At 51.7% G+C, this 25,097-nt stretch overlaps 7 protein-coding genes across 7 annotated transcripts; 4 read left to right on the top strand and 3 right to left on the bottom strand.

Moving 5' to 3' along the window:
• Positions 1–2,163: 2,163 nt before the first annotated feature.
• On the top strand, positions 2,164–3,106 carry EsH8_IV_000247 (uncharacterized protein; the record flags this gene model as incomplete). Its single annotated transcript, XM_083265137.1, has 3 exons — positions 2,164–2,347; positions 2,410–2,481; positions 2,547–3,106. The coding sequence occupies 3 exons, from the start codon at positions 2,164–2,166 to the stop codon at positions 3,104–3,106; spliced, it is 816 nt and encodes a 271-aa protein (XP_083124032.1).
• Positions 3,107–3,701: 595 nt separating this feature from the next.
• Positions 3,702–6,747, top strand: EsH8_IV_000246 (uncharacterized protein; the record flags this gene model as incomplete). Its single annotated transcript, XM_083265136.1, has 2 exons — positions 3,702–3,805; positions 3,855–6,747. The coding sequence occupies 2 exons, from the start codon at positions 3,702–3,704 to the stop codon at positions 6,745–6,747; spliced, it is 2,997 nt and encodes a 998-aa protein (XP_083124031.1).
• Positions 6,748–6,936: 189 nt separating this feature from the next.
• On the bottom strand, positions 6,937–7,766 carry EsH8_IV_000245 (uracil phosphoribosyltransferase; the record flags this gene model as incomplete). Its single annotated transcript, XM_083265135.1, has 3 exons — positions 6,937–7,343; positions 7,415–7,514; positions 7,578–7,766. 3 exons carry the CDS (start codon positions 7,764–7,766, stop codon positions 6,937–6,939), a joined length of 696 nt encoding a protein of 231 aa, XP_083124030.1.
• A 787-nt stretch (positions 7,767–8,553) lies between these two features.
• EsH8_IV_000244 (CrcB-like protein-domain-containing protein) lies at positions 8,554–10,056 on the top strand (the record flags this gene model as incomplete). The annotated part of the gene is made up of 1 exon (XM_083265134.1): positions 8,554–10,056. The coding sequence occupies one exon, from the start codon at positions 8,554–8,556 to the stop codon at positions 10,054–10,056; it is 1,503 nt and encodes a 500-aa protein (XP_083124029.1).
• Positions 10,057–10,323: 267 nt separating this feature from the next.
• EsH8_IV_000243 (uncharacterized protein) lies at positions 10,324–11,351 on the bottom strand (the record flags this gene model as incomplete). Its single annotated transcript, XM_083265133.1, has 3 exons — positions 10,324–10,683; positions 10,745–10,921; positions 10,980–11,351. The coding sequence occupies 3 exons, from the start codon at positions 11,349–11,351 to the stop codon at positions 10,324–10,326; spliced, it is 909 nt and encodes a 302-aa protein (XP_083124028.1).
• A 3,259-nt stretch (positions 11,352–14,610) lies between these two features.
• On the top strand, positions 14,611–16,197 carry EsH8_IV_000242 (uncharacterized protein; the record flags this gene model as incomplete). Its single annotated transcript, XM_083265132.1, has 1 exon — positions 14,611–16,197. The coding sequence occupies one exon, from the start codon at positions 14,611–14,613 to the stop codon at positions 16,195–16,197; it is 1,587 nt and encodes a 528-aa protein (XP_083124027.1).
• A 610-nt stretch (positions 16,198–16,807) lies between these two features.
• Positions 16,808–17,889, bottom strand: EsH8_IV_000241 (uncharacterized protein; the record flags this gene model as incomplete). The annotated part of the gene is made up of 2 exons (XM_083265131.1): positions 16,808–17,371; positions 17,665–17,889. 2 exons carry the CDS (start codon positions 17,887–17,889, stop codon positions 16,808–16,810), a joined length of 789 nt encoding a protein of 262 aa, XP_083124026.1.
• Between the last annotated feature and the right edge of the window lie 7,208 nt (positions 17,890–25,097).

Raw genomic sequence — 25,097 nt, 5'->3', positions numbered from 1 at the left:
TTTCAAGGTACCGGGGATAGAGTCGAGTGTAACGGAGTGATGAAGTCGTCGAGTCGACTCAACATCTCGGAAGCCTGGTCAAAAAGGGACGTGAGGTTTGTGGGCGAATCTTGTAGGCAGATCTCATAATGGATCTGCGTATGGGTGGCATTGTTTACTACAAGGATTTGTGAGATCGGGGGATAATCCTGTTTTACAAATGTAGCAAGGAGCAAACTCCTCAGATTATGCAGTCTAGGGCTAGGACCCCCAAACCTTACAAGAGTGGCACGATTATCTTCATGCATCCTTCTTGGAAACTTTTGGCCGCAGTGGCACCCCAGCCATGTGATGGGCTCACATGCCACCTGTGGGTACCACACCTCACGAGTAAAATGGGACACAGCATGAGAAAGACAATGTGATGGTCGGAGAGTTGTGTCATTCATCGACGCAGTCTTCTTGAGGATATTTGGAGGGACAGGCAGTGCTTGACGTCGACCAGCTGATGATGAGGAATATTATTTAAACCTATACGCCTGAATTAGACTTTTTTCCAAACGTTGAATAGTCAGGAATTCTGGGTATCGCGGTAAGTAGCCCCGTCAGTGCGACTCGTAGGGTGTGACGCCCAGCCCTGACGGGTTTAGTTTTGGTACCAAGAAACCTCTCGGCGGAGCGGTGGCGGCGGCATAGCCAAGGTTGGCGGTGATAGCGTCGAAGAAGGTGACAGGCTGGAGAGGAACTTTTGGTTTCGTCCAAGCAGATTTGGGACAAACGTAGGGATTTCGTCGGACGATATCGGACAAATAGACTAGGCATGATATTGGTCCAGTATGTGTCACTGGAAACAACAACTTTTCAGGTATTCGTGAGTTTTTCTTACCTTTCCTTTCCGTTTCTTTCTTTTTCTGCCTTACGAAGCGGATGATGTTCCCAGAGAGCTGGTTTACTTCACACGGATACATCGGCTAGCGGAGTCACAACAATCACCACAGTCAATGCGCAGCTCCACAGAACCCCAGTAGGTTCACATGTTTGAACTTCCTATGAAGAAACCACCTCAAAAGAAGCGCGCCGATCCTCCGCGAGATCGAGGGATCGACCGAGTCAGACGAGTCCAGCTTTGCACGTCGCGGATGCTGGCGATTCGGTAAGCCTGGACCGAGCGAGATCCATCCAGCAGTTTTGAGTAATGGAGCAACCGGCGGGATCACAAGTAATTTCCGGTCTCGCAGGCGATGGCCATGTAGCACCGAGGCCTTATATTGGCGCGCTACCGCCGATGCTGCGTCGACGTGACTTCGGAGACCGAGTTCATTATTTTGCCGAAATCTGATTCGCCATCCAAGAAAATAGTTGCTGGCAACGGGTGCCTGCCAAGACCAGTGGCCATATGGAGCAGCCCGTAAGATAGCTGGCACCTCGCGCGGCGGCCGTTGCCATTTTGAACGCGTTCAGCAAAACCATCGAGACTCAGCAACCCAGAAATTTTTGCCAGAGCCGGGGGCAAATACGAGAACGGGGCCTGGAGCCCGAAAGTGAGAAGCTGGCCGTCACGCCGTTACAGTATGGAGTGGATACGGTCACCGCGCCGAGAGGCACTAGTGATGCAGCGTTGATGCATCCGGCGAATGGTGTGGTAGGGATCCATCTTATCAGATGATCAGATATGATGCGATTCCGCTCCTGGTGGAGTCGACGAACTCTGCGTGCCATGTGTGCCAACAGGCTAACAGGCACATCCGCTAGTGGGACCGCACAGACAATCTCATCAGATAACTTTCCCTGGTGGAGGGGCCCAACGAAGGTGGGGCTGTAACGAGAGACCGGGACAGGGCCAGGTCGTGATCGATGCCAGGGGTTGGTTGCCTTCCACCGGTTTTGTCGGCCCAATGTCACCTTGGCGGATAAGCCCGCCGAGAGGCTTCTCTGCGTTGTTCGGCATCGGAAGCGGTTGGCTGGCTGGGCGCCTAGCTTCCTGTCAAGCCCGCGTGAGCATATATGGAGGGCCGCATATCCCGCATCCTCTCTCTTGGATTCTGCTTCTTCAAGTCACTCCCCATCGCAACATCATCTTGTGATCCTTCGAGCCTTGAACCTTGCTCCTCCTTGCCTGAGAACAGCTCTCCTCTTCTCAGCCTCTTGTCAAGTTTGTTCTTGTTCAAGATTTATCCAGTCAAGATGGTTTCCGCCAAGTCAGTCGCTTTGTTCGGCAGCATGCTGCTGGGCAACGTCATTGCTGATGACAAGATGGGCCCGGCCGCCTTCCTCTGGCCCGCCGACCGCGAGTGGTCCGCCGATGCCGACAACACGGCTCCTTGCGGCTCCACCAACGGCCCCGGTGTTCGCACCGCGTTCCCCCTGGGTATGTCCGACACCGTACAACGAGACTCCGGAGGTCAGCCATTCTAACACAGCAGTCAATAGTCAACGGCAAGCTCGCCCTTGTCACCCAGGACACTACTCGTTCTGTTCACCTGAGTGTTTCTTACGAGAACGGTAGGACACCCCTCACCACACACTTGTGCGCATGTTCCAAAGATCCTTTCTGACATCTGTCACAGACCCCAAGTCCGTCTCCGACTTCGAGACCTTCCTCGGCCCCAGCGAGGTCGGCAGCCTCGACCTCGGCCACACCTGTGTCACCGTCCCCAGCGCACCTGAGGGCGTTACCGCCGGTTCCAACGCCACTTACCGCATGCTGTATGTCTCCAACTTCGAGGAGAACGAGGCCAACCGCGAGACCTTCTACGCTTGCGCCGACGTCACCTTCGTCGACGTCTTCACCGCTTCCATCCCCTGCTTCAACGCCACCGTCAGCGACCCCGATGTCGACGTCGACACCACCGTCAACGTCACCACCACCGACTCTGGCGGTAGCACTCCCCACACTGCTGCTGACTTCACCGTCAGCAAGTCCAGCTCCGGCCTCTCTGTTGGCGGCATCGCTGGCGCCGTTGTTGGCTCTGTTGCTGGTGTTTCTCTGCTCGGTCTCGTCGCTTTCTTCCTGTGGCGCCGCAAGAACGCCAAGAAGGAGGCTGTTACCGAGCCCATGCAGCAGCGTTGGGATGCCGAGAAGGCTGTGAGCGAGACCTCGTCCGTCAACAGCCAAGCTCGCAACTAAGCAGCTTCTCGGCCCCGCCTATGCGCATCCGATTCCATCTGGTTGCGCACGATGGCCAAGTCGTGGCTACGCTCAACGTAATTACGGAATGAGACATGAAATGATTTATGTAGATCACGATTGTAGGGAAGTCTAATAAAGACAGAGCCAATATGGTTCAGTTTTACACCCTGATTAGATGTGTGTTTGTCCAATGAAGTGATGGATGCGAGGTGTGAATATTGAATCGTACCTTCCTAATCCGATGTAGTCATTCCATTAATGCAACAAAACAGCCCTCGAATATCTAAATATGCATTAAGACGCAGTGGGGCCACATCCACCAGTTAGTTGCAACTACTCTAGGCAGCATCACCCAAGGCAACCAATCCACCGTAAATTGTACCTCAACAGCCTCAGGGGGAACCAGAACGGGTATAAGTGACGGAAGGAACCCAGCACAACGAATACTTCTCCAAACCCCATAGGCTTACTGTTTACTTTCGCAGGCTGCACCCACCATATTTCACTAATGAAATTCATTTGACAATTTTCATCAACCAATCTCGTCACCGCAGGCTCGCCTCCGCGCCAACGCCGCGTCAAATTACCCATCATGAGCCAACGGAAGCGACAGAGATTGCCGGATGCAACGGCAATCGAGGAAGATGAAAAACAGTATGCAGTCGGTGGAATGACGCTTGAAGAACTAGACGATAAGTGAGTGGCCTTGTCAGCATTTGTTGATCTGAGGCTCATACCACCGCAGATATCCCAATCGTCCCCGCAATTATGCGCAGACGATGCGGTTTTCCGAGCTCTTCAAAAGTCTTTTCAACCCTCTGAATGAGAACAAGAAGCAGCCAGCTGGTCGTGGTCCTCCTCGTGCAAAGAAAGGGCCCCACGGCCCTACCAAGCTATCACCTCAAGAACAAAGGCGACACATAATCGAGCGTTTCATTTCAAGATGGCGGAATGAGGTGGGAAATGACTTTTATCCGGCTCTTAGGCTGATTCTGCCTGACAAAGACCGCGACCGAGGCGTCTACGGCTTGAAAGAGAATGCTATAGGGAAGCTTCTCGTCAAGCTCATGAAGATCGACAAGAACTCGGAAGACGGATACAATCTTCTCCACTGGAAACTTCCTGGTCACACTACTGCCTCCCGTATGGCTGGTGACTTTGCAGGCAGGTGCTTTGAAGTCTTGTCAAAGCGACCGATGAGGACGGAAGTCGGCGACTTGTCCATTGCCGATGTCAACGAGTTGCTAGACAAACTCGCTGCATCAAGCGGCGAGCTCGAAAACCTAGAAGTCTTCGAAGTGTTCTACGAGCGCATGAACGCTGAGGAATTGATGTGGCTGATACGCATTGTCCTCAAGCAGATGAAGGTCGGTGCGACTGAGAGGACCTTCCTCGACCTGTGGCATCCAGACGGCGAGGCACTTTTCAGCGTGTCTTCCAGTCTAAGACGCGTGTGCTGGGAGCTCTATGACCCTCAGGTTCGACTTGAACAGGATGATACAGGTGTCTGTCTCATGGAGTGCTTCCAGCCCCAGCTTGCACAGTTTCAGATGCCATCCTCTTTCCAGAAGATGGTCGACTACCTCCGACCGACCGAAGAAGACCCTGAGTTCTGGATTGAGGAGAAGTTGGATGGCGAGCGCATGCAGATGCACATGACGGAAGACTCCACCGTCCCAGGAGGATGGCGGTTTTGCTTCTGGTCTCGCAAGGCCAAGGATTATACCTACCTTTACGGTAGCGGCCTGAAAGACGAGAAGGGTGCCTTGACCCGCCACCTTGCAGATGCCTTCACGGCTGGCGTACGAAACCTCATCCTCGACGGAGAGATGATTACGTGGGACCCAGATGTCGACAAGATCATGCCTTTTGGAACGTTGAAGACAGCTGCGCTAGCGGAGCAGAACAACCCCTACAACAACACTGGACCCCGCCCACTCTACCGCGTCTTCGACATTGTCCTGTTAAACGACCAGCCGCTGACACAATACACTCTCCGGGATCGCCGTCGAGCACTGGAAAAGGCCGTGAAAGGTGTCCACAGGAGATTGGAGATCCATCAATACGAATCTGCGACATCATCGGAAGCGATTGAACCCCTCCTTCGTAAGGTCGTCGCTGAAGCTTCGGAGGGGCTGGTCCTCAAGAACCCGAGATCAATGTACAGGCTCAATAGCCGCAATGACGACTGGTTGAAGGTCAAGCCAGAGTACATGTCTGAATTTGGAGAGTCGCTAGATTGTGTCATCATTGGAGGCTACTACGGCTCAGGTCGGAGAGGAGGCGCACTCTCCAGCTTCATGTGTGGCCTTCGTGTGAGCGAGAACCACATTCAAGCCGGCGCCAACCCCGAGAAGTGCTTCAGCTTCTTCAAAGTCGGCGGCGGATTTCGGGCGGAAGATTACGCACAAGTGCGCCATCTGACAGACGGCAAGTGGATTCCATGGGACTCGAAGAAACCCCCGGTGGAGTACATCGAGCTTGCTGGAGGTGATCGTCAATACGAAAAACCGGACGTCTGGATCCGGCCCAGTGAATCCATCATCGTGGAGGCGAAGGCTGCGAGCATCGGTGCCTCTGACCAGTTCGCCCTCGGCCTGACGCTGCGTTTCCCCCGATTCCGCCGCTTGAGGACCGATAAGAACTGGGACGAAGGGCTTAGCGTGCAAGAGTTCCTGGACCTCCGCAAGCGAGTCGAGGAGGAAGCCAAGGAGAAGACCATGAGCGTCGAGAACCGTAAACGAAGTGCCACAAAGCGCATCAAGCGCGAGGTGGTGATTGCCGGGACGGAGAACATGCCGGCACAGTTCAAGGGGCAAAAGTCGAAAATGTTCGAGGGGCTCGAGTTTTGTGTCTTGTCAGAATCGCTCAAGCCGTTCAAGAAGACAAAGGCCCAGCTCGAGACATTGATAAAGGAGAATGGGGGTAAGGTCTCCCAACGCGCGACACCACGGTCGGAGATGATACTGTTGGCGGACAAGAAAGTGGTAAAGGTCGCAAGCCTGGTCAAGGAGGGACAAAATGAGGGAGGCGTCGATATCATCAAACCAAGGTGGATTCAGGATTGTCTCTCCCAGAACGACGATTCCTTGCTTCTGCCGTACGAGGAACGGCACCTTTTGCACGCAACAGAGGCGCTCAAGACAGTCGCTGTGCAGAACACGGATATGTACGGCGACAGCTACGCCCGAGATATCAGCTTGGATGAGCTGCGGGAAATCTTCAAGGACATGCCGAAGAAGGAGCCGGATGCACAAAGCTTCAACAAATCCCATTTCTTGAATCAGCTGGAGGAGCGCGGCCATAGCATGAGCATGTTGAAGGGGTCAATGTTCCATCAGTGCGTGGTGCACTTGTACGACACTGCCGAAGACGGCGACGGCGAGAACCTGAAGCTGCTCAAGCTAAGGAACTACTTGATGTTTGGCGGTGCGCGCTTGGTAGGCGATGCAGATGATGACCAGGCCACTCACATTGTGGTGGTGGGTTCTGGAGATCGGATGACAGAGGCGGCAGAGGTCCTTCGACGAGGTGTCAGTCATCGGCGCAAAATTCCGCATATCGTCGGTGGCAGCTGGGTCGATGATTGCTGGCGAGAGAAGACTTTATTGGACGAGGAAAGGTACACGCGGATGTGATATGGCGGCAAACCCGACACTGTCATACGGACTGAGCATGAAGGAGGGCTCATAAATACCCAAAATAATTGTCATTGAATTCAACTCCAGCGCCCAGATGCCTCTATGAATGCCATGACCCGTCCATGAAGTGACCCAAAACAAGGAACGTAGATCATGATTAGATTCATCGTCACCGAGAACGCCAACCTATTTTCCAATGGTAAGGAACAACCGATCACCGACATCGCCCACACCAGGCTTCAGCATGCCGTTGGGCGTCAGCTCGGCGTCCACGCCCGCGATCCAAATGTCCGTCGCGCCGGGCCACTCCTCCGCAGCACGCTTCACGCCCTCAGCCGCACCAATGACCGACATGACAATGATGCGCTGCACACCCCACTCGCGCAGCGTCTGGATGGCCGCGGCGCAGGTTCCGCCCGTCGCAATAACAGGGTCGAGGATAATGGCTATGCTACTGGCCTCCGAGTTGCTGCCATCGGCGGAGATGTGGTTTGGCAGGTTGTTGTAGTACTCTACCGGCTCGAGGGTGGAGGGCTCGCGGTAAAGGCCGAGGTGGTGCACTGGCACGGGGCTTGGAAGGATTGTTTGGACGGCTGTGAGAGGCGTGTTAGTCGGGCTGGCGGAACAAATCGCACGGAGAGTAGGGAATAGAATGATTAGATACCTTCTACCATGCCAAGACCCGAGCGGAGAATAGGTACCAGGCAGAGGCGGGAGGGGGAGATCTCGGTCGAGGTGAACTCGAATCCTAGCGGGGTAGCATCCTTGGGACAAGTCAGCACTGCTCAAAGGACATTGGAAACGTGCAATTCAAGGGAGAAGCGCACTTTCGGTCCATCTGTCGCTTTTGTAGAAGCAGCAAGGGCCTCGTATGCCACCATCAATCCAATGTCGTGGACAAGCGACTTGACCTCCTTTGCGGGTGTTGATTGAGATCGCAGCTGCGAGAGCTTCGCCCGCAGGCAGGGGTGCTGGGAAACGTGAACGTTGGGAGGGAGCTCGGGTGTCGCTGCCATGATTGCTGATGTTGTATGTTGGAGGAGAAAACGCAGGAGAGCTTCTATGGAAGAAACAAAGAAAGGAAGTGAAGAAAGGCAAAGGGAAGAGAAAAGACGAGCCTAAGAGTGGTTGGGAGGCTGGAGGAGGAGGAGGGGTGTTCGACGGCTCGAGGTCCGTCCCTTGTCCTCCTGATCAGCGCCGGTACCTTGGGTGGGGCATCGTGCATGCGGATGAGCTTTGATAAGATAGGCCGCCCCTGGGAGCACCAGGTAAACTCCGGCATCCGTTGAGGGGGTCGGAGGTCGCCGCCCTGCAGCTCACCTGGGGTTCACTGATAGCTGGCATACATGGGGGCGTGAATGGATAGGAATTGACTTATTAGAAACGTGTTATTCTTGACTTGTTCGTCTGATCCGCCGACCTGACCAGAAGACGCCCAAGTCGTCTCCATTGACATGTGGAACGTCACTTCTCGGTGTGCTCCGCCTTTTCGGTGAGGAACCCCACCAAGACGCCCTGGCCACCACGGTGAGAAAATACAGAAAGGCCGACTTTGCAGCTTCCCCTCTTGCTGTCTGGATGTTGCCGAAATTGCTGTCCGCCTCAGCAATGTCCCCGACATTCCACTGAGGCCGTTTCCGGCATTGTAGTTATTTGTTATTACCAAAATGTCCGACTGCCCGACCGAAACGCCTCCTGCTCGACTGAGGATACGTCGTATTTCAATCACAATTGCATCATTCCGACCCGCCGTCGTGAAGTGATAGGAGACGAGTTTGCAGCACCAGCAAGACGGAAAGAACAATGCAATACGGCAATCCTCGTACACCAACTCATGCCGAAAATCCCGACGATGATCTCGATGATTTGACGGCTGGGTTCAAGCGGAGGGGCACCTTTGGGATGCCGGCCCTCATGGGCCGCGTGAGGAGCAACGGGCGAAAGTCGGGATCCGCTGAACCCAACCTGCCGCTGGCGGAGAGCAGCACTGTCGAGGAGGATTTTACCGAACCCGTCATCCACAAACCGGACGAGAGTCACATGGGAACAAGGCTGGGATTGGAGGAGATGGGTTCGAGCCGGAGAGAGGAGGACCATCGACGTCCCTATGATGACGTGGAGATGCAGAATGGCCAACATGCCGTGCATGACAGGACGGTCGAGACACCGTCTAAGCCTACGATGAACCCAACGCCCGAATCTAGGATGGACCTTTCGAAGCTGGCAACGCAGCTGTACACGATATCATATCTTGTTTTCTTCGCCATCTTCGGCACCCTCGCTCGTCTGGGGATCCAGGCTTTGACGACATATCCCGGCGCGCCCGTGTCGTTTGGCGTCCTCTGGGCGAACGTCGGCGGCAGTCTGGTCATGGGATTTCTGGCAGAGGATCGCAAACTATTCAAGTATGAACGGGGCACCGCAACATACCATGAACAAATCAGGAATTCGCGTTTGCGGGAAGACGCTGAGAGGGACGCGGCGGATCCGACCTCGGTGGCTACTCTTGCAGCTGCGAAGAAGGCGTATCTGGCGACGAAGAAGACAATCCCTCTGTACATCGGCCTCGCCACGGGTTTCTGTGGATCATTCACATCTTTCTCGTCGTTCATCCGTGACGTCTTTCTCGCCATGAGCAATGATCTCCCCGGGGCTGGCGGAGCAGCTCCCGTGCCCCGCAACGGTGGATACTCCTTCATGGCCCTGTTAGCCGTCGTAATTACGACAGTGAGCCTTAGCCTCTCCGCCCTGACCGCCGGCGCCCACCTTGCTGTGGCTCTCGAGCGCATCACCCCGTCCGTACCGTACCCCCTCGGCCACAAGATCCTAGACCGCGGGGCCGTTCTGTTGGGCTGGGGTAGTTGGCTCGGCGCGGTCTTCCTGGCCATCTGGCCGCCCCACGACGTTTGGCGTGGCCAAGCCGTCTTCTCGTTGGTGTTTGCGCCTCTGGGCTGCCTTGCGCGGTTCTATGTCAGTCTCTGGCTCAACTCGCGGGTTTCGACGTTCCCAATCGGCACCTTTGTTGTGAACATTATGGGCGTCGGCGTCCTGGGTATGTGCTGGGACCTGGGACATGCAGGACTGGGAGGCGTGATCGGGTGCCAGGTGCTGCAGGGCGTGGAGGATGGGTTCTGCGGATGTCTGACGACGGTGTCGACGTGGGTTGCTGAGCTGGCGGTATTACGCCGGCGTCATGCATACATATACGGCGCGACAAGTGTTGTGACGGGCTTTGCCGTGTTGGTTATCCTTATGGGGGCGCAGCGGTGGACTGATGGTTTCGGGGCGTTGATGTGCACCCATTGATATCTCTCGCGCGATTGGGCAACGGCGTTTGAGATGGGCTTAATCTGAGATATTTGGCGTTTTTGTGTGCCAGACATCGATATGAACTGGACCGTCAGACCGTTGCCAACGAAGACTCTAAACTTTTCTGCAACTCTTGATCGTACAAACTAGCTATACTACTGGATACTATTAATTAATGAGGTTCAACGATGATCGTACCCGTAACAATGCGTCCGTTCGTGCAGTCTGTTTCGTTGCGCTCCTTACCTACAGACCGTGGTGAGGTCACGCAGCGCCAAGCACGCGCAACGCCTCAATAAGATCCGTTTTACCCCAAACGGTATTCTCATCTCCGTCAAAATCGGGAACCATCACACCTCCAGGCAGAGCGGAAATTGTCATCTCGACTAACTCCCCCACAAGCTCGGCGGGCACCCGTTGGCCAAAGAATTCAGCGAGGGAGTCTCTGCCAATAGACACGATCTCTATCTTCTTCCTCGAGAGCTCCTCGACGGCCGCCTGGATATCCAGAGTGCTGTAGTTACGAGGCCCGAACAGGTCAAAGAAATAAGTGCGGTGCGGCAGCGGGGTCTTGATATCCAGCAGCATGCAAGCGCATTCCTGGCCGACGTCTTTGAGACTAACCTGTAGTTCCGTTAGCCAAGGCTGTCGTTTGGCAGGACTTTTACGAGAGAGCGAAGCTTACCATTGGGATTTTGTGGTCAATGGGAGTTGCTGGGGAGTAAATAACCGGAGGCTCAGCTTTGGCAGTCTCCAAGGTGTGAGCCCAGTTCTCCATGAAGTATCCCGGCTTCACGATGGCGACTTCCGGAGCGGCGGTCTTGAGAATAGTGTCCGAGATATGGTTGACTTTCAGGATCCCCTATCATTTCCGCAGTTAGTTTCCATACTACTGCATTCTTATGCACGGAAAGGCCTACAATGTCGCGCTCATGTTGAGCCCCCATGGAGGAGAGCAGGACCAGCCTCTTGACGGAGGTTTTCTCGAGGGCTTCCTTGACGTGATTCGCAGCCGTGGTCGCGAACTGGGCCACGTCGGCGTCTTCGGCGAGGTACGGGGGCGGAGGGACGTAGAACACCGCGTCCGAACCGTTGAAGTCGAGACCCGCGCCGGTCGACACGTCACCCTGGACGGCCGTGAAGTTGGGGTTGCTGCGGAACTCGGCAGGGGCCTTTGTCGGGTCGCGGTAAACGGCCTGGAGCTTTGGGTTTGATTCCTCGCGGAGGAGAGCCCGGATAGTCTCTGCCCCGGCCTTGGTTGAGGCGGGTACGATGGTGAGGGTGAGCGTCATATTTGTTGTTTGTTGGGTAGTGTCTGATTCTGAGTGGGTATCATCTCACTGGACCACACGGGTCAGAACAGATACTTATGTAGGGGTTCCAACTTACCGCCATGTATCTTGACTCTGTTGTTAGCTTACCAAACATCGCACGAGTTACCGTATAAACCCGGCGTCCGCGGGTGTGCGAAGTCCGCACTGCGTTGTCCCTACTTTACAAACTCCGCAGGACAAATGAACTAACTGAAAGTACGGACAGCTCCGTGTCTAGGCTAATAGCAGCCACCAAGAAATGTTTTCCTAAATGAGCTGTTGGAAGGCTCTTAACATGATTAACATCTAGAAAGACAAAGTGCCAATCTTCAAATTCACCAAGAAATCAACCACCAAGACCGAAAAACAATTACGGTGATATGTTAGAAACGATACTGGTCTAATTCTGCCAGAACATGCACGTCAGCAGCAGGTCATTGCGGCACCCCTCATCATCAGAATAAAGGCGTTTGCGACAACTTGATAATATAGCCAATATTAAAGCCCAATAGTTGCAGTTCTTTCAAAACCCAGGCTCACAAAGATATGCGCTAGACCAATAAGGGCATATTTCGTCGTGTTGGCCATTTGGAGACCACCGCATCTCATGATTATAGTTCCAATCAGCAGTACTCTGAGATCTTGTCCAAGTTTAGCTTCTGTCCAATTTCATACCATATATACCGACTTGCATAGAAGTCGTAGGTCTCCGAGATCAACGCAGTATGGCCACGGTCGAGATAGAGATCCTCAAACTCCGCTGGCCGGGACCCACCCGGACGGCTCCGCATCGGAAGTTCGCGTGGACCGGCGGAACAGTTGTGCCGGCGGACGCAGCATATGCCGCCGAATGGCCGTTCAATCAATGCGTTACACTTCAATCGTCAGATAATTTCTTTTTTAACTAGATGTTGCTGGAAGGCCAATTTCTGCCAAAACCTATCGCCAACCACCACGGCCCATGATCATGGGCTGCAAACGTTTCGCCACCCATACATAAGCGCTGCAAGTGCTCATATCAATGCAGGAATGCCTGCGAGCAAAGTTTCCTTAGCAAACTAGGGCTGCGATGATTCGACGAGAACTGTAAGCTAGAGAAAGTCATTGCAAAGACGGTACTACCTCTATCGAAACCGGGTTGTCGGGTTTGGTGTCTTGGGCCATGTATGTTTTGCCCCTTGCTTCTTCCTCAGGCCGAGCACCACTTAAAGAGGGATTCTGGTTCAATGTCCCTGGCAACGACGGCGCCGAAAGGCTGGGGACCTTTCTCTCACACCATCTCTCCATGAGAGGGTCACCTACGGCACTCACGAAAGCTGCTCTTGATTCGAAGATGCAAAACGCTCGGGGCAGGGAGGCTGTGCAACCGGCTTGTTTGCGTGGGCTCGTGGATGCTGCGTCTTGGCCGTGGCAAGATTTGCGCGGAAGGCTTACGAAATGGCTATTTCTCCTCCTGTATGGATGATGCACGTTTTCAAGATTGAAACCTCGAGTGGCTGGAAAAAGTCCTCGTCTTGCCAGCAAAATGCCCCAAGAAAAACATGATGCTGGTCGTATTCGGAGGAGTTTGAGAGAGTTAGGCCAAAGAGGCCGCCGATGCAAGCCTTGGCACGAAGAGGAGAAAGACAGAGAGTGACTGGAGTTGATCCTGAAAATCTCTTGGCTGAAGGGAGACTTGCCAAGAAAGAGGTGGTTTTGTGCAAACGGGCGCAGGTGCTGATCAAAGGTAACCAGGGGGTAATCGTCCTGCTCCTGGCCCGAGTCCGTTTTGGAAAACCCATGTGGTAGGGCACGACTGCCGGCGGTGACAGGACGTTCCCCAGATGCGCGATGTTGCTTGTTCACTCGCGTCAAGTCGACCAAGAGATGGGCCGCAGTGTTAGTGAAGCAGCTGTGAGATAAGCTTTTGCCGTATCTGGGGCGCGCTCTCGGTACCTATCAGCGGTCAATTTTGGGGACTTCAGTGGTGTGTGTGGTGACACCCCTTGTGGGGTTGTAGGTACGTACCCGGATATGTGCTTCCAAAGAAGGAAAGCAGTCATCCGTCCCCCTTCTTGTCCATCTACTTTTCATCGAAAACCCGTTCTTTTTGCTCTGGTTAACTATCTAGACAACCAAAAGACAGAAGAAAGGGAGGCCATGTGTTCAAATGGTTGGCCCTCATCGACTGAAATAGTCCTGCGCCATTTATTAACCCCAGCGCCAAGACATGCAAAAAGCATAAGAAGGCGCAGTCTCGCCCTCGACGCCAAGAACACAACCGCTGCCAAGACGTTGAATTCATGGCATCAGCAGGCAAAGAAACGGCGATATGGAAGACGATTACATTTATTCTATGAAAAAGAACGTCTTTTGGACACCCATAACCGTCGAGCACAGCCTCCTTCTCGAGCCCGCCACCAATCATACCGCAATCTGTCCACGTCACGATCTCGATAGATGTTGAAGCCAAACTGTTTCCATCACCGAAATCCATGGCTGAATTCCATCCCGAGGGTGCTTTCGAGCAGTCAACCGGAACAATGCCCCAGATCAGACTGCAAAGCTTAATCGACGACCTGCGGGCGGCAGAACGCCAAGTACAGCGCTGCCCAGGCCCGCCTAGTCGTTCGTTGTATATTTCATTCCATCTTCTGTGCCACTAAGAACGCATCTACGATGGAGTGGCGGAAGGCGTTGACATGATGTACACCTCGGGTGGTAGGTCAGATGGACAAAGGCGATGAAGCGCTGCAGCGATTATGCGCCTCCCATACCTGCCCGCTTCTATCTCACAGATGGGCCGCCCAAGGCGACGACGTTACTTCCATTTTGCTGAGCCTTCGCCCTAACCTCCATGTTGAACTCTGAGCATGTGTCGGGAGAGGGGTGCTCGGGGCAGTCATCCCGTTGCGGCCGTCAACCTAAAATGCCAAGACCATTCGACTGGTATCCTCTTTCCATGGATCAGAGCAAGCTAACATTCGGTCCTTCCCAAGATGGATACAGACTAAAGTCGCCAGCCAAGACCTTCTTCTCTTCCTTGGACAAAATCCACGTGGATGCATAACCTGTCTCTTATTCGACATGTCATGTTGCCCTTGAAGAGGCATACGATCAACGCAACATCTTCCTTATATCTTTGGAATTCGGCCACGCGAGAAACTGTCTTCTAGCCTTAACTCAGCATCAGAGAGGAATCCCTTTGTTTGTTTCCGCGCTTTAGCTTCGTGTCGTAACATCCCCCTTCTCAACTGCCATGGCGATCTTCAAGGACTTCGCCGAGAGGCTGCGGTCTTTTAGTCCACAGGAGAGGAAGGCTATATTCTTTTACATTTGCGGCATCATGCTGTACAAGTTCGGCCTGGAGGCATTCAACGGCTCTATTACCGCCTTGGCTACCAACAGATACGACTACGAGAGCGACACCAACGGCACTCCCTCGCGCACCTTTGAGCGTCTCGGCCTCCTCCAGGGGTTGAACCAAGCCACCCAGTGCGTCGGCTCCATCCTCATTGCTCCGCTCATCAAGCACTATCCGACCAAGAATGTGCTATCAGCTGCCATCCTACTCTTCGGCTTGATGACCGCGATCCTGCTCATTCTTGATGCCGCTACTGGCGGCACTTTTGTTCCCGCAGCCTACCGCAAGAAACATCCTAAGGATGAATGGTCATACTATGGCGATTACGATAACGACGCAATCATACCAATTTACACCGTGACAGGCATCGCCTACGGAATGGTCGAGCTGATCCGCCGTGTAATTCCTCGAGATATTGTTGGCGGCAATGTGCAGAAGCTCCGACAGATGGACAGCATGGTGCACATCTTCTATGAGATTGCGGGTACTTCGGGCGCCTTCGTCACCGCGCTTGTCCTGATTCCCAATCTCGGCAATAACCGTTCATTCGTCATCACTCCGATCTGCTTCTCCTTTGCGGCTATCCTGTGGTATTTTGTTGTCGACGCTAGCTCCGAACGCAACGCGCTCGCCCGAGCTGAAGCTCGCAAGAGTAACTACTTCATCGCCATAGGCAAGGGATTCCTTCTCTTCTTCGAGTCTATTTGGGTCGGCGCAAGGATCTTGTTCACCTCTACAAGATTCGTTTGGCTTGTCCCCGCCTATGGCGTTGCGCTCTATGGTCACCGATACCTCGAGAACGGCATCGCGCCCCAAGTCGCCCGCCGATACCTGGGCAACTCAGCATGGTCGCAAATCATGGTCGGAGGTTCCAACTTTGGTGAACTCCTCGGTGCCCTCTTTGTATTCTTGTTCACGAACGTGGTTAAGACGCCTATTCCGTGGCTGCGCTTGGATGCTCTCATGTTGCTCATTGTCTGGTACATCCCGTACTGGTACCCGCCTTCAGGCCAAGTCGGGCAGGCATGGATTGTCGCTGCCACATTTTTACCAGTATCATTCGGCTGGGCTGCCGGCGATGTTTCCCTTGCAGCATTTATCCAAGCTTCTCTCGCCCGTCTCGAGAGCAAGGAGCATAGAGTCTCGCCCCTGGGCGCCGTCATGGCCTTCCTCTACTCGTTCTACATTGTCACCTACGCAATCGCCGGCACCTTTCTCGGACGGTATCTTGACGGTGTCTACAATCGCACTGGCTCGGTGCGAGAGGGCTTGGTGAACACGGCTGGAGTCCACTTCACCATTATTATGGTCATCGTCTTTTCCGCCACATTCATTCCCAAGGGTTCCCGGTCTTTCAACCCAGAAATGTTGGATGGCACTAAGCTTGATGAGGATCTTGCCGAGGACTCTCCGTCGCCTTCCATGAAGGAAGTAGCGGATGATTCGAAATTGAACGAAAAGATGCCCGCAATCGTTGTTTGAGTCTGCGTATAAGCACCATTATCGTCCCGTCTCGTCCAGTGGATGTTATAGAAAAACGATTCTCTCACTGCCCCCGGAAGACACGCGATTTCAGTGACGTGGATGGGATTATCGCAGGTCAACGCAGTCAGGAGACAGACAGAGAGTCCAGGGACTATCACCGCAGTCGAGATGGACCATTCATATTAATGCCTCAACAAACTGAACGGACGTCTGCTCATTCGACGTTTCGGTATGATGAAAGATTGGAATTTTAACAGCCAGTAAATGATATTAGTTTCTGAAACTTAGCACAATTCTCGTTATACAGGGCTCGGTTATGATCCCGGTGAGATGCTCTGATACGTGCACGCTTTATTGTCTCGCAAACAAGAAATATTCGGCTAGTCTCTAGTTGGTGCGTGGCTAGATTTGATACCTGATGGCAATGCATATCCACCCGTCGTAGCCTTTTCCAAGTTTCAATGGGGGCCATGTCTTTCTCCCAAGTGACAGTCCATACCCTCCCACCAGCTCCAAATCTTGCCATGCTTGACTCCAATCTGCCTAGCACAATAGAAGGACGCTTGCCAACCCCCAACAAGCAAAGCATGTGCAACTTCACCCGCTTTCACGCACGGGGGCGACGGGAGAGTGGAGTGAATAGGATGCCCAACTGGTTCAGGTACACCCGCATGTCGGCATCGCTTTGGACGTGGTCCGGGAGGACCCAGCTACCGGGGACATCCACCAGCGGCGGCTGCCACCCGGCGCCCGGGCTGAGCGACCCCCGTGCAACCCAATAGCCTTCGCATCGCATTTCCGGCTTGACGATGCGGTACCACTTCCTGCGCCTGGCGAGCTCGGCTCTTTTCACCGCGGCGTCGTCCCTGCGGTTGACGCCGGCCTCGCGGTCAGCGTCAGCAGCGGCTTCTCTGCGAGCGGCGCGCGCGGCTTGGCGTCTGCTGCGGGCGGATTCTGCGGCGCGGCGGATGGCGGCTTGGCGCTGGTGCCAGAAGGCCTGGACGGTGGTGAGGGTTTCGCGGTATTCAGCGAGGTCGAGGGCCGTTGGGTGGGCGGCAGGGAGGGAGGGGACCGGGTCGGCGTAGAAGTTGCGGTAGAGGGTCGCGCGGATCTCGCGGATGCGGAAGTGGAGGGTGCCGCGGGCCATCGCGATCTCGACCTCGCTTGGGGACTATGGGATGGGTGTCAGCGGCATGGTTTTGTTTTCTTTCATTTTTCCGTTCTCCGTGGATTTCACCGTGGGGGATCATAGTTTCTTCATGTGGTGATGGAGCTGGTAAGATGAGAGGGAGTGTCCGAGTGGGAAGGAAAGCTGTCGAATAAATCGGGGGTGGGGTCTCATGGAAGGCGATGCAAAGATTCTCTTTTCTTTTTTGGTGGATGAGGCTTGGTGTGTGCAATCTGAGAGTTTGATGATGGGGAAGGGAGAAACGAGGGGAGAAAGGCAGGAAGAAGGGACCGTACTAGATTGTTGGGGACTTTGTATCCCTCGTCTCTGTATTCTTTCTCGAAGTCTTGAATCTGATGATAAAGTGCTTTGGCGTCTGCCTTGGTGAAAGGCTTCGGCGTGGAAGGCCGGGCAGCGGCAGAACGTTTCATTTCTTTGGCCGGGCCGAAAATTCGCTGCTTCTTGGAGGGATGGGCGGCTAAGACCTCCAAAAGATCCAAGGCGATTTTGTGTTTGCCCATTGTTGAGCGCTGACTGCGACGGCTACAAAGCCAGGCTCTTGACTTTTGCCGATAGCAGTACCAAGAAGCTAGCCGGCGGACTTCTTTCTGCTGAAAAATTTCGGCTGAAAAAGTATCCCATGAGAAGGGGACAAGAGAAACTGGTTGCCGGCGCCCTGAAAAAGCCATTGATAGTGGATGCTTGGTCGGCAGTCATACTATGGTTCTCCCGTGTGTAAAACTGGTTAACTGAAGAGTAGGTACTTCAATCTACGTCCCTGAGATGGATGGCGGGGTTTTAACAGGAAATCCTGAAAGAAAAAGGAAAAAAAGGAATTTTATGTCACTCAAAATGACCAACATCTGCACAGTAATTTCAAAAATATAGCCAAAGCAAGCGAAAATTTGATTATTTCTCCATCTGACTAACCTTACTGATGTGCTCAACTATCGCCTTAGCTGCCTCAGCGGGTGTCATTCTTGTGACATCCAGTTGCAGTTCCAGTGGCCCCCCAAATTGGTAAATATGCTCTTCACTTCTGATACTTCGTAAAACGTACTCATCCTTCAATTTCGTGTTCCATCCTGAATTGCGTTTCTCATCTGCTATTCTTCTGATATTTTCTTCCAAATCGCAGTGAAGCACGACGGAGATAAACGGTACGCCTCTTTTTCTGGCTGCATTCAGATAATCATTAGCAGCCGCCGTGCCGGTAGAAGTCGTAGATCGTGAATCTGTGAAAATCCATGTAGTAGATCTCGCTTCTTCTAGGGTGGCAATGATGCCTAGAATATGACAGCGCAAGCTTGTTCGTACCGCATGGTATTCGGTCGAGGTACGGGGAACGATTGGTGCGATAGGGTCGATCAGTAGGTGGTTGTGATAAACTTTTGAGTCTGGGAGAAGGCTCTGTAATTCGTTTGCCACAGTTAGCTTTCCGACACCCGGAAAGCCATTTATGTAGATGTAGCATGGCATTTTGGTGACCAGGGCAATACAGATACAACCACCATAGGCCTGAAAGTGAGGCAAGGGCTAAGAGGCTCGGTGGACAGAAGGGCCCCTGCGACTCTTTATACCGGCTGAAGGTCAGCCCAAATACATTCAGAAGCGTATTTCCGATCTGTGTCACATATTGTGGCTAGTATAACTATCTTGTGAGTCATTTCTGGAGCGGGTGCTTCGCCACTTTCCTGTTTATGTCATTCTTTCGGACTTTGTCATCAGTGACCCAGTTGCAAAATAGAGCAACGTGCCAGACTGCAAAGATCCGTCAGCAAACATGCAAACATGCAAACATGCCTGCGCAAATAAGGAATGGCCACTGCACTTGCCCATACCAGCATATCGCAAATCTTAGGAACAGCGCCACATTTCGAACCTGAATCCTGGAATATGGCCCCGCGTAAACGCCAAACCATAGCAACAACAGAGCTACCACCCATGCTGCTATTAAAAAAAGATAAACTTGTCCTCTGAGTGCGTCGTCTAAGGGAACCCTAAACTTAGAATAAATGACCCAACATCACCGTTTCCAAATTATCAGTCTCAATAACAGTACTTTGTGACGTATTATACTATCAGTGTAGACCAAAGTCACAAAATTTCAACATCACAGACTTAGTTGTGCCATTGATTTCTATCCCTTCGAGCAGTCTGCGTGACGATTGCCCCAACTATGGCCCTTGACCCCTCGTGGCTCAAAAGGTGATCTCCCCGAAGGTCATGGCTCCTCAGTCGAAAGACATGCCCCCGGTGATACGTCGTCAACGGACATGCCCTCAAACATCCACCGATTTTCCAAAATAAAACATGTTAGAAGGCCACCAAATGGCTGCAAATGACCATTTCCTTCCTCGCCAGACTTTGTCTGCATTCAATGGTTTAATGGAACCAGGCATTTGTTGAGATGTTTTCAGCGTTTTCCATTTGATTTATTAGTCATTATTTGACCAGACTAAGTATGTGGAAAGTACGTAACAGGGTCATGTCCGCTGCAACTAGAGGTAGACAGAAACAGCCAACTCATACCCACAAGCCGCAATACTCATACATAATTGTTTTCCAGAATGATTTTACTTTTCTTCAGCAATCGTTTTCCGCGTGCACGCCGAAAGGACGACCAATATAAATTTAAAGTATTTAAAGAGTTATTTCCCCTCACAGTGCACGTGTTGGTCTGTCATTGTCCCTCTGTTGTTTCTTCCTGGTCCTTGAGGCATGGGATCAGGTCGGGGCTCAACCTAGGACTAGGATGGGAAGGAAGGTTGCATAAAAGGTTGGGGACTATGTTTGATCGCTGCACATGGGACAGGTAAGATATTTGATGAAGAACCGCCAGATGACGAAGTGAATTGGTGTTCACGCCAGTTAACAGTGACTCATTTGACTTCTTGTGAAACCCGGTGACAGTGGTGGGGTTCATGGGGGTGATGTTCAACAGTTTGCCTGCTTCTAGGCATCTACTCCTCGTTCTTGTTGGATTACCTAGCCAAAGTACGGGCAGGCGGTCAGCGGCAGTTGGCAGCCAGCAGGCGGCCGCGCTAACGGAACCCGGAGATCCAACCTTCGGGCTGCCGACAGCGATATCTTCGCAAATGCTGGTGCTGCCAATCTACATACGGTCTCTTCTACACACAAGAATACAGTACCAGTTTTGACCTTTTGTTTACGCCTGAAATACCACCCATACAGGTATCCTGTGACACCAACACCAACAAAAATCTCCGCAAAGTTGTCCACCTTTCCATCACTCTTCGGGGTTGCACAAACCTTGAAGCTACTATAAGCGTTGAGACTATTTTACAATACAAGAAGTTTTGCTTACCTGAAATGCAATGAATTAATCTTGCGGCCAGGCTTTGTCAGTCGGAATTGAGAAGTCGAGGGCCTGATAGTTTCGCTAGCATCCTTGGCTTGGAGGCTTTGACGTACTGAGAGACGGAAAGAACCATTGACTGTTTCTGTAATACTTCTTCCGCAAAGTGCAACTTGGCAAAGTCCATCGCATATGTATGCGCTTCAGCGAAGCTCTCTGTTGTTAGAGAGTTGCTGTTGAAGGCCTTCAATTTTTTGTATAGAGCGCCGTTATCGTCAACCTCTGTTTGGAGTCTGCTGACGTGATAAAATCCATAATCAAGATATTGTGTGTCGAACTTGAAGCGTGCCAACTTGATCAAGCAACGATTCCACGCGTTGAATTCACTGCCGGCGACAAACACATCGCCACGTTCGAGACGCCCTTTAATCATGAAGGCTAGCACAATCAGCGCTGTCAGAGTGGAATCCAGGGACTGAGCGGCGGTATGAATCATCCGTATGTGCTCACTGACCGCTTCGCTATGCAGACAGTAAAGTAAGTCATTGACCTTGTGCATATCAGGTTGATTACGTCGGAACATTTCTTGTTGGTGAAGCACGGACTTCAAGTTGCTCAAAGAAGGGTGTCCTTGACAGGAAATGTAGAGGTCGAGCTGATATAGTCGTGAGCCAACTTCCAATAGGTAAACAAAACCAACTCCTCCGAAATCCTTCACGATGGTGTCAACCCATCGCTCTCCTATTACAATGTGATACTTTCTCATGTTGATGTCAATCTGTTCAATGAAGGAAATGAATTCCTGGCAGCTGACAATGCAGAGAAGATCAATGTCGGAGAAATGGTCGACCTCACCACGCGCTAGCGAGCCGCGTACATGGACTTTCTCTAGCCCTGGAATCTGACGACAAGTTTCTAAAACGCTGTGGAAAATTTCGAACTGCGGTAGAGTACTCGCAGCGGCGTGCGGGTTCGAAAAGAGCATACCAGATACACCAGCTGTAGTCGAATGTTGGTGAATCTGAGGGCGACGGTATATTCTGGTAATCTGTTCCGAAATCCAATGATTTTCTCGGCTTCTAAATCCAAGAATTCGGTAGAAGTTGATGAGGAGATCATAACTGGTGTTCTCAAGCAAATAAAATTTGTGAAACAACTTCAATAAATGCCCTTCAGCCGCCTCGCTTCCATGGTGGGTGAATAGCTCTTGTGCGCGAGTAAGTTTCTTTTGCTCCGAGATTCGGTCCAGAATTGGAAGCTTTTGTATCTTTATCCTCGAGAATTTCACCCACTAATAATCTTTCCAAGCTTTGGTTCTTGTAACAATCGAGGATGAGGTGTATCCGGGCATGTATTCCAAAGTTGGAGATGGCGTGACTGACAACTGGATTAAGTTTCCAGATCGACCCAGAGTCCATATGCACTGAAAATTTGGAGAAATGGATCAGAGCGGCTGGGTTGGTTTTAATTGGGATGTGTAAGCGTAATCTTTCTCTGCCTCGTAGAAGCTCGATGTAATCGCGGTGTTCCCATAGTAAAGCATCCGGTTCGGCTCGAGCAATTCTCACAGCGAAGTAATCAAGCTTCAATCCTTCAAGGTATCTCCGTGTGATCGGTAGTCTTTCGGCTAGTGGGGTTGGGGTTGCTACGCCATCGCGCAGTAGGCCATCGCGTTTGGTTGCTGGTGGTGCGTAAAGCGTTGCCGTATACCAGCCACCGGAATGAAAGTCCGGATAGTGCTTCTCAAAATTGATTTGGTGGCCAAGTATCTCATCTGCAATCGCGTGGAATATTAGAGGTTCGATCAAAAGAAGCTTCGAAATGCTCTCCATGATATTATCTTGTGAGGTATCTTGGAGGTCCATGACGAATGCAGATCATGTAATGGTCTCGAAGACAAGAAATTACAATTGCGAGTGAACTCGACCACTTTACGGCGCTATATTACTGACTTTTCAGCTATGTGATCAGTGTGTTGTGGCCGCGGCGTCTCTATTATGTAACGGGCCGGGGCTCAATGTATGTTATTTGTTGAACCAGTCACAAAAGAATGAGATGCTGAAGGATCTTAGATAGTGTCTCACGTTAATTTACTGAAACATGGGGCTGTTTATTGAATTAAACCCATGTTTAGAGAAACATTGGACGGGGGTCTGCTGATTGCTTTGGTAAGTCTCGTTGTGTTCCCTAGTGGTCGCATATTCAAGTTGTACTGTGTTGAGCATCAATTTGGGGAGAAGTAGACCAGTCAATACGTATATTCGTGTCGTACTGAGTCTTGATTTACGTTGTAGGTTGTACAAGGGCACAATCCCCCCCACCCCAAACTAGATAAATCAGGCTGGCTGCAGATGGGCTACTTGGTGACACAATCACAATTAGAAAGCAGAGTATAGCACCAAAAGTGGATTTAGTCGAAAAGCTCATCAAGATCTAATATAAAGTCAACTTCCACAGCATGGCGGATGCAGAAGAGTTCTGTAAGAACGACACCAGATCAGTGGGGACCCGTTTCCAGGAAATACAGATAATATTAAAGGCCATGAAAGTGCTTGAAAAGACATTGAGCGAGTTTTACTCCTCACCAAGAACTACGGGTAGGAGGTCTAGACTGTGGGGATAGATATACGAATTAGCGGGTTTCTGCCCCTCACTTCAGGTATAGTACAACGCTGCCAAGAAGGCAGCTTGTGTGTCCATGGAACCCTAGACGGCTCGTAATATGCTGTGTTATCCGATAGTTATGGCGACCAGAGCTCCTGGTAAAGAAGGGAAAACATCGACCAAGAAAGGGCTCGGCTGCTGTTGGGGGCATTTCTATTAAAGGTTTTAGTACTAATTATGTCCCAACCGGTGTGGTACGCCACATCAAACTAATAGTGCTTTCCCATATACCTTTATCTTTCAAAATCTTTCTTTACTCTGCTGCACATACTGGAAGCGCCAATGCTCCTTCGTATAATCCTCAAACAGACTCAGCTGATTACTTCTAGGGAAGCGAAGTACCGTTGAAAGGCAAGGATAAGGGAGGCTTGTATTTCCTCTGTCCAATATCGCACGAAGGGCTGCGCCTTCTGCCATCAACCCGCCCCTTTTCCTAACTTCCTCTGTTCTACTTCTCCCAAATTTTCTATCTCTTCTTCCATGTCAGTGATCTCATGTCCCACAGACCACAACCCAGCAAATCCTCTTCTTTCACATACAACTTGACCTCATCCAACTTGACCTCATCCAACTTGACCTCATCCAACTGATTTTCATCGGGCGTACAATTCCTTGATCGTTCTCTCACTTGCGTCAAAATACTTTATTCCGCAGTCCTGCGCGGTTGAGGTGGATCAGGATTGATCGAGCAAGACCCCCTCCAGCATGGAAAACATGATCAAAATAAATATGCAAACTATTTTGCACTGCCTTCTTCATATTTCTCTGCTATCCAACTCCGGCTTGACGAAATTGAAGAGAACTTCTCATGTAAAAATTGTTGACTGACTGCTTTCGGACTCTGATGAAAGAATACGAGGTCGTTACCGACCGACTTCACGCCACTGCTGGCACTAGACATAGATGTAGCCGATTTCACCGCAACCAAAGAGGAATACGAAGAGGGCAACTTGATTTTGTCGAGTTCAAAAAGGCCAAATAAATCCACCAAGGGGGTTCAAGTGCATTCTTATTTGGATCAGGACCAGTCCGAGATTTCTGAGGGGGTCGAGCAAACCACTACTGACGTTTCATTTTTCATTAACACAAACAAACCTGGCACACAGGAATTTGGCGGATGCTCGGGCTCAAGTGCCATTTCTGAAGATAAGCATAGCTCCATTTACCCTTGGGTTTTCGCCAAGCAGACCAAATCTATTGAGGGCAAGTTTGCCGAAGTCTCGATTCGAGACCCCATGACCGAGGAAGATACCGAGGAAGACATATAACTTTTGTTCCAAATTCAGACAAGTTACACCGTCAAATAAAAGGATCAACTCCGGGCTAATGGGTCCGATTATGGACGAGTTCAAACACGATCCCAAGAAAGAAGCGTCACCCGAGATTGAAGGCACGTTCATGTGAGAGGTGGAGGAAAAGCTCAAAGTTGAGATAATGGCAGATATCTGCGGGAAGGTTGACGAGAAAATTTAGCATGAAGTCAAGTGCGAGATAATAATAATAATCAAAAACAAATGGCGGAAGCGATCACACGCAGACTCTGTGGTGAATTCTATGAGGTGCTCAAGGACAGTGCCAAAGTCGACCTCAAAGTGGTTTTCAAGAAGCTGATCCCTGAGGGCCGTAACATGAAGCTCAAGAAAGATAACGAGCTAAAGTAGTTTGATATGCCCCTCATGGAAGAGCGACGGGTGGAACGGGGTGGGATGCGATGGTTTGATTAACGCTCATGGTCGTAACTCGTGA

The sequence above is a fragment of the Colletotrichum jinshuiense genome, chromosome 4 (assembly GCF_051148585.1).
Source record: "Colletotrichum jinshuiense chromosome 4, complete sequence".
Taxonomy (NCBI): domain Eukaryota; kingdom Fungi; phylum Ascomycota; class Sordariomycetes; order Glomerellales; family Glomerellaceae; genus Colletotrichum; species Colletotrichum jinshuiense.
The sequence above is the reverse complement of the archived record's forward strand: the minus strand, read 5'-3'. Positions and strand labels throughout refer to the sequence as shown.